Below are 11,939 nucleotides of genomic sequence, written 5' to 3' on the forward strand. Positions count from 1 at the left end.
ATATAAATATAAATATATAATACATATAAATATATATATATGGGAGAAAAGCTTTTATACCTACTCATGTGATTACCCTTTCTTGCAGTCTTTATTACTTTGTTTAGATCCTTGGGATTTTTGTTGCTATGGTGACCTTAAGTATACCAGGCACATCAAATCTTACCTTGTGTTTATGGACTTGTTTGCCCAGGGGTTTTCCCTAATGTCTGCTCCATCTTCAATTTTAGGTCTTCTCCGCTGTCTGTCAGTTTCTCTCTCCATACACTTGTAGCTCTCCCAGGAGTATTCCATCGTTAATCGTTAGTCAGCGCTTGTTAGCGGGGCGGTGGGGACAGAGAGGTGAGGTGCTTGGTTGTGATTCTCAGTTCTGATTCCTTCAGGTACTGTGTCCCTGGGTCTTAAAGGGTATAACCAAGTGTCTCTGTCCCTCCCCAAAACAGCAGCTTTGGGCTCAGCACATATTCCTGCCCCTTTCCCAGAATCAGAGGGATGTTGTTGTTTATGTGTCTTCTGGAAAATTAAAAAATTATATAAACCTGTAATTTTTGTTACTTTAATAGCCATATATGAAAGTTTCTTTATATGTAAAATCTGCTGTCAGATTAAAGATGCAAGTGATACGTATTTTATAGATAATTTGTGAAACCATGTTTTATAAAGCTTTCTGTCTTCACATTATGACACGGAACCAGAACTCAAGAGGTACTTGATACATATAGGCTGAGTAAACAAATGCTAGTGTGGTGCTGATACTGGCCCAGGAGTTGGAAGACCTGGATTCCAGTCGCCGCTTTCCTGCAGGCTGGCTGGGTGACACTGATACATGGTAATAAAGTTTAGGTTGGGCAATGGCCTCCTAGCTAGGTTCCCAACTCCCTTATGGGTTAGCATGGCCATGCAACAAAGCTTTCACCAAAAGAGTAGAAGAGAAGGTGTTATGTACCATGTGCAGGATGGGCTTTAAAACATCGCTTATGCAAACTTCCAAACTCTTTCCCCTTCTTCAGAGCTGGAAATCAGATATTTCTGAGATGTACTTTTGACTGCAGCCAATGTTGATTGGAGACAAAGACAGCGTTCTAGGACAGTGGAAAAATGAACTGCAAGGAACCTGGGACCCAAAATGGTTGTGCAAAACAGAGCAGCCTGCATACCCAGCCTGGACTGACTTACAAGACAGAAATATTCTTGAAATCACTGTATTATTGGATCTCTTTGTTATAGCACCTTAGCCTTTTCCCTTAGGAATACACATGGGACATTATATTCCACAAAGAAAAAGGTTCTGTGGCCAAATAAGTTTAGGAAATGGTGAGTTTAATACAACTATACAGGCTACCTTTTTGTAGAAGTTTTCAGATTCTTTAATCTACTAATTGAGATCGACCAAGAGAGGGACAGAATATGTGATATTTAAAAGTGCATTTGCAGCCACATGCGGTGGCTCACACCTGTAATCCCAGCACTTTGGGAGGCCGAGGCAGGCGGATCATGAGGTCAGGAGTTCGGGACCATCCTGGCCAACATGATGAAATCCTATCTCTACTAAAAATACAAAAATTAGCTGGGTGTGGTGGTGCGCACCTGTAGTCCCAGCTACTCGGAAGACTGGGGCAGAAGAATCGCTTCAACCCGGGAGGCGGAGGTTGCAGTGAGCCAAGATCACACCACTGCACTCCAACCTGGTGACAGAGCAAGACTCCATTCAAAAAAAAAAAAAAAATTTGCTCTTAATTTTTTTTTCTGCTTGGCATGTTATGGGGTTAATTCATTGAACTCTTATACTCTTCTGCATATTCTGCAAAATATACTCTGGGAAGACTGGTTTAGAGGATCTCTAACTTTTCTAATATTTCATAATGCATGGCTGATGTTTAATATGAACTCAAGACTCCCACCAGATTTTACAGATCTGGGTCTTCTTTTAGTTCACATGCTTCAGCCAGGGCACTTTAACCTGAGGCTACAGCATTTCCCAATCGTCAGCAATATTGTGAAATCTGAGTTCCTCTGGTGGACAACAGGCAACATCATATAGCCATGGAGTATCTGAACAACTTCTAAGTGTGAGGGATTTCATCTGGTGGTTTTGGATTCTCTTCCATTTATACTTAAATAAGGTGACATAAATTTCACTCAGAGAAAAGCCACTCTTTTTTCCCCCGTTTTTAAGAAGTCTAAAATGCAAGTCTATTTCCTGAATGAGCAGTGCAACCAGGTGTAGAATAGGGAATGTCGTGTCTGCTGGGAACAGACGGTTCCTGGCACAGCTTTATGAAAATTGTCCCACGATTCCTGTCCCACCATGGGCTCAGTGGGGAGTCTGATTCTCTGAGCCCCAAAGGATAGCTTTTTCCCAGACGACACCAGCAAGCAGAGCAGCAGCTCAGGGCTTTGACACAGAGGCTGGAGTGAAAGGTCAAATTGGACCATCCTGGATCACTGAAGGACAATACCCCAGGAACCTCCGGCAAAGACTGGCATTGGAATGACTCCCCTGGTCACCCACCTGTGGCATGACATTTGCAAACAGGGTCTTCCTATGAGGCTTGTGAGGTGTGGCCAATTTGCATTCTGCTAGAATTACTAAGTGTGGACATCTTCATAGATCTAGAAAAGGGCTGAGATCCAAAGGACTGAGAATGCTTTTGGGGGATGTTTCCATAGTGAGTGGCTGGCTATTCAACAGACAAATGTTTGAGAGGATACAATGATGTGTTTCCTGAGGCGAGTGGTCAGAACCCAACAGACTCTTCTGTTCAGCTAAGATGTGAAACCATCTGAAGTTCTTACATGTTCTCACAGAGAAATGGATTATCATAGGGAAATGGATATATTGTGATAGACATGATAAGCAGAGAAGTCTGCTGGGAAAAACACACACACACGTCAAGACTGAATGCATGGATGTGTATTATAAAAAGCGTAAAAATACACAACTGCAGATTGTGTAGGACTATATTTTCTTTCGACTTGAGAGACATGTTTATTGCTAGTAATGCTGCAAAGGGCTCTACATGCTTCAAAAAATCCCAATCTGTTGCATTCGTAAGCCTGGGTTGGATCTAAAGCAGCTTCCCACTTTGGGAAAGGCATCCCCACGACCTTTCCATGGTTGCTGAATGCAGCTGAAGGCAGTCACAGTTGGTGATGTCCGGAGCCCACTCCCTACTGTGCTGGTCTGCAGAACTTCTGCATGCCATTCCCACAAGCAGGTCTCTGCCCCGCTCTCCTCCACCTGCCTGCTCTCTTCCACCTCCCTGCTTTCCTCTACCTCCCTTGTCACTTGAAGTCTGTGCTTCACAGCTTTCCGGTCTCAACTCTCCTCCATCCCTACAGATATTTAAGAAGTAGGAATCAAAAGGTGAAGGAGAGGGGACAACTCACCTCCGATGGACAAGTGTAAAGTGAGAGATGGATAAAACCAAGAAGGAGCTTAAGATATCCAGAAATGTACACTGTGTTTGGAAAAGTAAGGTCAGGAGAAGCATGGGACTCCTGAGGTTGCTCCCTACTATCTTGCAGACTTGCTGCAGGACCAGATGAAGCAGGATCTGTCAAGCACCAGGGTCAGCCCTGAAGCTTAGTGCCTTTCTGAACCTGTGACCCAGCAGTCCCCATCAACTTGTCCCACCTGCCATGCACAGCTCCTCCATGCCCCTGTACCTGAGCTCATGCTGTTCCCTCTGCGAGGGTGCCCTTCTCCTTCTCCACCGGGAGAAGACACTTGCCTGTAAGACCCAGTTCCAATGTCACCCCTTCCTGACTGTATCAGGAAGAGTCAGTGATGGTGTTCTGTGCTCCCAGAAAATTTGCCACATCGTGTTGTGATTCTGTTTCTACATCTGTCTTCCCAACTGGACTGAAAGCTTCACTCATCTTCATACCTCCCTGGTATCTACCTGGTGCCAGACCCATCTTCAGGGCATGGGAGTGCTCAAGAAATAGGTATTGAATAAAATGAGTGTATCCATCCATCCATGCATGCATGCATGCATGCATGCATCCATCCATCCATCCTTCCATCCATCCATACACACATATGTAAACATTCTGATGGTCAAATGGAACAATGTGGGCTGAAGAATAATGCAGGTAGAAGAACCTAAGATTACAGATTCTTGATTTGGAAGGAACTTTATTTTATTGTGCAAACAGTCTACACATTTGAAACACATTCTATCAAGAAAAACACTGTGTTCTTAGGAAAGGGAGTGGAAGACGGTGGTCCCACAAAACAGCGTAAAGTTCGAAAGAATTTGAGAGGAACACTCTGTGGGATCCTGTTCCAAGGGCACCTTTCTAAGAGTCTGTCCCTTAGGCTCTGTCCCTTTTTGGCCACGTCATCAAAGGGCTTCTTTATGAACAAAGTGAGACACATTGTTTTTGTTTTCTTGAATTCTAAAGTGATTGTCTTGTGTCTCCTGGGGGAGACTCCTGTGAGGTGTGGCCCACTCTATTCCAGAAACAAACCAGGAGACGCATCCCAATCCCATATCCCGAGAAAATGTGAAATCAAATCACCCCTAACAATTCCAAAACTAATGGAATCCTAACGTAACTCTAACTCTATGTAAGTCTAAAGCTGAGTGTGCTGGTAATTAAGCTTCCAGCCCACCCTTCCCAGCTCTGGGGTGCAGGACTACCACGGGCTCCTTCCTGTGTGCACCCCACCCCCGCCCCCACCATCAGCATCCTGTCTCCACTCTGAGAGTGACAGCTGGTTCTAGCAGAGGCAGTTGGTTCCAGCTTGCTATTTTCCTAGCACTCCCATAACCGGCTTTATGATGTCCATTCAGAGACAGCAGCATGGGCTGGCCATGTCCCCTCCCCAGAATTCTGCATCCAGCTCCTGGACCTTGGGCTCTGAACCCTTGGGCCACATGTACCATTGGTAGTGCCTTCTCCTCAGAGGACTAACCCCCAGCACTAGGGCCACGTTCACATTTCTGAGTTTTGATATTTTCAACCTCTTCTCTTTATTGTATGAGTCCTTGGGCTGGGAGCCTGTGGTCAAAATCTTCATGATATCTCATTATCACTACCTTTTTTTTTTTTAATCTCTGCTAGCTGGATAACAATTATTTATATTAAATTCTCTCTGTTGAAATAACTGATATAGTGTCTCTTGATTGAAACCCGACTAGTAGACTAAGAATTCTAACTCTAAATAATTCTGAGGGCCGGGTGCGGTGGCTCACGCCTGTAATCCTAGTACTTTGGGAGGCCAGCGCAGGTGGATCACCTGAGGTCAGGAGTTGGAGACCAGCCTGGCCAACATGGCAAAACCCGGTCAGGAGATCGAGACCATCCTGGCTAACATGGTGAAATCCTGTCTCTACTAAAAAACAAAACAAAGCAAAACAAAATTAGCCAGGTGTAATGGCGGGTGCCTGTAGTCCCAGCTATTCGAGAGGTTGAGGCAGGAGAATGGCGTGAACCCGGGAGGCGGAGCTTGCAGTGAGCTGAGATTGCGCCACTGCACTCCAGCCTGGGTGACGGCGCGAGACTCTGTCTCAAAATAAATAAATAAATAAATAAATATAAAAATAAAAAATTAGCCGGGCATGATGGCACACGCCTGTAATCCCAGCTACTTGGGAGGCTGAGGTAGGAGAACTGCTTGAACCTCGGAGGCGGAGGTTGCAGCGAGCCAAGATTGCGCCACTGTACTCCAGCCTGGGTGACAAGAGCAAAACTTCATCTGAAAAAGAAAAAGAAAAAAAATCTGAAAATTAAATAAAAATAAAGAACAGAAAAAAATTTGAATGGCAAATACAAAACTGAAAAGAAATAACTGAGAATAAACAACTCTGAAAATAGCTCAAAAACTATCTCAAAAACTCTTTAAAAATTCAGAAAATATAATTTTCAGATATGAAGTAATGCTGAAAATGAAATAACTAAAAACCAAATAACTTGAAAAAAAGAACATAAAAATAAACAACTTAAATATAAAATAACTGAAAATAAATACCTGTGAACATAAGCAACTCTAAAACTAGATAACTAGGGGAAAACCCTTAATTAAAACATTTCAATCTGAAAATAAATAACTCTACAGTAGTTCATAAACTTCCAGTGAGTTTTTAATAGTCAAATTAGTTACTGCAAAAATAAATAACTCAAAAACTCCAATAAGTTAAAGTGAAATAACTATGAAGGTAAATAACTCAGATAATAATTGTAAAGATAATGAAAAATAAATTCCAAGCAAATTAATTTGAACATCTATAACTCCTAAAACAAAATGACTACATATAAATAACTGAAAATGAACAACTCAAAAACTAAATAACTTTGAAAATAAAGTAACTATAAACCAGTAACTGAAACTATAAAATTAAATAACTAGAAAGCTACAAATAAATGAAAATCAACCAATAAAACTAAAAATAAAATATAACTGAAAATAACAAAACTCATTTAAAAACTATTAATCGATATATAAAATATCTCAGAAGTAACTTGGAACGAACTGTCTCTGCAACGAAGCAGTCTTGGCACTAACACGAACACCCCATGAACGCTCGCAGGGATTCTGGAGGGGGACCGGGAGCTCCCAGTCTGCGGCCCCCGCCGGGTTTGAGCAGCTCCGGGTCCTCCAAGGCTCGGGCTAAGCGGTTCTCAACCGATTCCTACCCCGCCCTGGAGAAACGTGGGCGTGTCTGCAGTCATTTTTGATTGTCACAATTTGGGGGTGGGGTGGAGGATGGGGTGGCGCGTTCCTGGACCCTAGTGGGTAGAGGCCAGTGATGCTGCTGAACATCCTACCGTAGGAGCACAGAGAAACCCACATAACAAAGAATTGCCCGGCTCCGAACGTCAAAAGTGTGCGGTTGAGAAGGCGTGGGCTGTGGGCTCTGCAAGCGCCTTAGAGCAGCTCCGAGGTCCCCCGTGCGGAGCCAGGCGCTCACCCAGGGCACCCCTCGGGCTCCCGGAAGGCGGCCCTGCGTCCCGTTTCTGCCGCCGCCGAGGCCCCAGCTGCTTTCTGCGTAGCTGGGCAGGGCCCGGGCCCCCACACCGCCTGTCCTGGGAATGCGGGCCCTCTGGAGCGGAGGAGCGGGGACGTCGGCAGGGAGGTCAGCTCTCCGGGGCGGAGGTCCTCGGGCGCCGTGCCCGCGCCTGGAAACCAGCCGTCGCCCCGGCAGGAGCCAGCCGGCCCGTGGACGCCCCAGCGCGCTCCTCCTCGGTGCTGCGGGTCGCCCTGCAATTCCGAGAAGAAAGTCAGAGACGCCGTGGCCCAAAAAGACGCTTAGTCTTTCCTCGTTCACACTCACGTTTCCTCCTCATCGCGTTCTTCTTTTTCTGCCTGGGTGCTTTCTCCCCTCTCCAGGAAAGCAGATTTGGAAGAATAGGCTTCGTGACTGTCGTCCGACTGGAAAAGGCCTGCGAGCTGGAAGGGAGGGGACGGGTGCACCCTCAGAGCTATTGCTGGAGGCTATGGCCAGGCCGGGCAAGGTGGTGACTCCCCCTGGCAGGCTGCGGCCCACCCCAACCCTCCCACCTGGGCCACGGGGCCCCCAGCAGGAGCCCCAGTTATGACTGGACACCAGCGCACCGCCAAGGAGACAGCCACGTGAGGACGTGCCAGGCTAGGAGGGTCAGAGCCACCTTGAGGGTCTAGTGACCTCGGCTTCCTGGCTTAACCAGGTCCTTATGGGTGAGAATCCTGAGGAGGGGGAGAGGGATGGAGGCGAGGGACAGGAGGCAGGAGGAGCTGATGAACAGGAAGGAGGAAGAAGATGAAAGAAACAAGAGGGAGGTAATTACACTCAGAGCGCTGCTCTCCTTTTGCATGTCTTCTGCACCTTCACAGTCTTCAAAGGTGTCCATGGAGCTAAACTCCCTGCTGGAGCAGCCTTCGGGAGAGAAAGGGAAGGATGGGGCCTCTGTGGGGTGGGAAGACAGCCCCTCTGCCTATGGCAGGGTGTAGCAGGCAGTGCCTGTTGCAGGCACGGTCCTCCCCATCTCTAATACTGATCTCCCAGGGCCTGCACTGCGCTGGACTGTGAGGGGGTCTGTGATCTCCAGGCTGTGTTTCCAGCTCTGAAATGCCATACTTCACAGAGAAGACCGTCCACATGCTGTTCATGGCCCCACCTCCCTGTTCCTCCAAGAAAACAGTCATTGTTTTTTGTGTTTGCCAGTCTTCTAACCATGCCTCTTTCCCTTCCTCCTCCCCTGTCTTTCTCACCCTCCTCTCCTTGCCTCTTTTTCTCTCCCCTAATTAAACGTCCATTTCCCGTCTCCCTGGCAGCCTCTGCCAAGTGTCACTGCTCCCCATAAGGGAAGATCAGAGGAACAAGCAAGTGCATCCATTCTGCCTCTCTCCCCAGTGAACTGATAAACACATCAGTCCATCGTGCACCTGTTACATCCCCGGGAGGTGATGGACACTGTGGGGAACAGCAGCCACTGCCAAATACTGAGCAACTGCCCTGTGCCTGGTGGTATGTTAGGAGTTTGTCAAAGTTTAAGCCTCACAACCCTGTAAGGGTCTTAGCCTCCTTTATAGTTGGGGAAACAGCAGTGGTCACTTGGCCAAATCCTCTTGGCCTGTGGCAGGGCAGCTGGCTTCTCCAGCACTCCTGCTCTTTACTCCACTCTGAGTGAGATGGAATCTCTGCCCCACACGGTTCACAGGCGAGGGTAGGGAGCCAAGCATCTGCAGAAAGGTCCCAGCACAGGGCAGCCCCAGACTGAGGCTCAGCTGAGTAATCCCTGCAGCGGAAAATGTGCAGGAGAGTGTCTGCTCAGGCGAGAATTCAGGGAGGTTTGGGCAGGGCTTCAGGGGCGGGCAGGACTGGAGAGGGAGGGCATTCTGGGCAGAGGCATGGCCGGAGGGCGGTAGGCAGCAGTGGAGGGAGCTGCAGTTATCTGGGTGAGCAGGCAATGAACAAGTGGCATCTCCTGGGCTGCTGTCCCAGGTCCCTTATAAGCCATGTTCTGGGCCCCGGCCCCCAGAGCAGATCAGTGGGGGCTGTGTGAGTAACACAGGGGGCAGCTGGGCAGCGCCTCCCAGGAGGCCCCTCTGAAATCCCCCCTGATGCTGGCAGGCTCTGAGGAGCTGGACACCCTCCTCTCAGGTTGAAGCAAGTCCTGGTTAAGTTCCTAGTTTCCGGAGGTGGGAGGGGCGAGAGGTGGAGGGCAGAGGAGAAACTGCCTCAGGGATGTGCTCCCTACCTTCATCCTCCAGATGGGACTTGGGAGCATCTGAGGAAACCCCAAGACTCCTCTTTAGAGAAGTCCTCCAGCCCTGGGGTCTCCTTATGCCAGGAGCAAGCAGTGAGAATGGAAGAATGATCGTCTTGCTGCGAGCTCTGTGAGGGAGGGATAGAGGGAAAAAGGAAGCCATGCCCTTGACCATTTCCTGCGTGAATAGCAAGGGCTGTGTCTCTAGGGTCCATGGCCTCTGTGCTCTGGATGATGCTGGGGCTGCCAGGGACCACAGAGCCACCCACTGGGAGGCTGGGGGTTGGCCTGGCTCAGGGACCTTCATCAGCCATAGACACCCACAACCTGGTGTGGGCAGGGCTGGGAGGTGACACAAGAACTGAAAAACCTGACAGGCTCCAGCCCCTCTGGAGGGTAAGTGGCATCTCCAGGTAAAATGATTAGCTGGTTCCAGCCCCTCCTCAGGGTAAGTGGCACTTGGGGTAAAATGACTGCCTGGAGCTGGCAGCTGCTTTCCCTGCTCTCGCAGGCCCTGCAGGGAAGCTTGGGGAGGGGAGGGGGCACAGCGCTGGGCACAAAGGGGCTATCAGACCCTGGACTGAACTGTTTCAGGGGTCATCTAGCCCATTCCCTGCCTCCAGGCAAGGATTTGCCTGAGCCTGGAAAGAGGAAGGATCCTCCCAGCGCCGTCAAGCCCCAGATTCCACCTCCCTGTGGGGGGACTGTCAGCGCAGGCCCTGACAATACGGAGAAAGACAGAGGACCCACATGGGCCGGTGACAGCAGGAACGCCAGGTGCCACAAGTGAGGCTGGGGATGCCTGGAGCACCATGGGGGATCTGGTTTAGTCTAGAGCCAGGTTTTCCATACTCCTTAGAGTGCAACCTCAGGGAGACGCAAATTTTACCCCCTAACACAGCATACACGCAGAAATACATTTATACAATTCAAACACAAGCAGACGAAACAATGTTTACCCTTACAGTGTGTGAAGTCCTCATCTGTCCCACTACATCCTATCATGCTCTCTTCTATCCTAGGAGACAAAGCAGGAGGGTGGCTGCGGAGGTGGGGGAGTCTCATCCAGGCCCTTGGGCGACATCTCCTGAGCAAACTGCAGCTGCTCTGGGTGTGCCCTCGCCTTGTCTCCCCCTAGGCCCCAGGTTCCTGGCAGCAGAGACAGTAACCTATTGACCAGGTATCTCCCAGGGCTCCTGGAAGAAACCCAGAATTCTCAGAACCAGAAAACCTTAGAGAGCATCCTGCAGGCAAAGCCCCTGGTTCTCTGGGGAGGAAAGTGCGGCTCACGGGGGCGCCCCGCCGGGAATGGTAATTGACCACCAGGCTGTGGGCCCTGTGGGGACTGACACAAGACCCTGTGGGAGCTGAATCAGGGCCAGGACCTGGGTGTCCTGACTCCTAGAGACCATGTTCCCTTCCTCACCCAGGCCTTCCAGCCCCAGCTCTGGGCTTTTATTTATTTATTTTGGAGACAGGGTCTGGCTTGTCACCCAGGCTGCAGTGCAGTGGTGTGATCACGGTTCACTGAAGCCTTGACTTCCTGGGTTGAACTGATCCTCCCACATCAGCCTCCTGAGTAGCTGGGACCACAGGTACATGCCACCACACCAATATAATTTTTGTATTTTTTGGTAGAGATGGGGTTTCACCACGTTGGCCAGGCTGGTCTTGAACTCCTGAGCTCAACTGATCCACCCACCTCGGCCTCCCACAGTGCTGGGATTACAGGTGTGAGCCATCGCACCCAGCCCCTGGGCTGACTTTTGCTGTCATACATCATCTGCATATTTAATCCCCTGCTGGATTCACGGGTCATGGGCTCTGAGGTCCTAAGAGTCTTAGGCACTAAGGAGCTGGCAGCGCTGAAGAGACCCCAAAATCTCAGACTCAGGGTCTGGCCAGTCACAGGCGCGTGATGGAACAACTGAGAGGCCCATTGCCCCACGGCAGGAGAAGGTGCTCTGGAGTCAGTCAGACCTGAGGGCAGTGAGACCTGATTCTCATTCTGTCACTCACTAGCTGTGTGATCTTGGATACATCACTGAACCTCTTGAGCATCAGCTTCCTTATCTCTAAACTGGAGATAATAACATCGATTTTGCAGTCTTGACATGAGGATTAGCAAAACTTCTGATAAAGAAAAATGCCTGGTACACCACAGGAATTCAACAAATACCTGTTTGATTACTGTGCATAGCAATTACAATAATACTAAAGAGAGGGTCTCAAAACAGCTCTGGGCACTCCAGGTGTGCCATTATTATTTACATTTGGGGGAGGTTTGTCCGCCATTGTCTCGTCCTCATAAACACTCAGGGAAGGAAACATATTATAAGGATAATAAATGGTTTTAAAAAGAAACAGAGCAAACACAGACCCACACACACACAGACCCACACACACACACACCCCTCAGAAAAAACCATGCCAAACACACAGGCTCTTGACAAATATTCAATTTGATTATAGCAAAACTGTTTTGTTTTTTTTTGTTTTTTTTTTTGAGACATGGGTCTCACTCTGTCACCCAGGCTGGAATGCAGTGGCGTGATCTTGGCTCACTGCAACCTCCACCTCCCGGGTTCAAGCGATTCTCCTGTCTCAGCCTCCTGAGTAACTGGGACTACAGGCACATGCCACTACACCCGGCTAATTTTTGTATTTTTAGTAGAGACAAGGTTTTACCATATTGGTCAGGTTGGTCTCGAACTCCTAACCTCAGGTGATCCACCCGCCTC

The 11,939-nt window shown here is 48.7% G+C and overlaps 1 protein-coding gene across 2 annotated transcripts in view; it reads right to left on the reverse strand.

The window, feature by feature from the left end:
* Window positions 1-7,086: 7,086 nt before the first annotated feature.
* The window catches only part of MCF2L2 (MCF.2 cell line derived transforming sequence-like 2), a 242,044-nt gene continuing 237,191 nt past the window's right edge, over window positions 7,087-11,939 (reverse strand). For both annotated transcript variants that reach the window (XM_011945800.1, XM_011945799.1), the window contains exons 28-30: window positions 7,777-7,865; window positions 7,284-7,399; window positions 7,087-7,210 (exon numbers count right to left, since the gene is read on the reverse strand). In XM_011945800.1, coding sequence (XP_011801190.1) covers window positions 7,087-7,210; window positions 7,284-7,399; window positions 7,777-7,865 — 329 coding nt within the window. The remainder of the gene's footprint in view (window positions 7,211-7,283; window positions 7,400-7,776; window positions 7,866-11,939) is intronic.

Source organism: Colobus angolensis, unplaced genomic scaffold (genome assembly GCF_000951035.1).
Source record: "Colobus angolensis palliatus isolate OR3802 unplaced genomic scaffold, Cang.pa_1.0 Scaffold245, whole genome shotgun sequence".
Lineage (NCBI taxonomy): Eukaryota > Metazoa > Chordata > Mammalia > Primates > Cercopithecidae > Colobus > Colobus angolensis.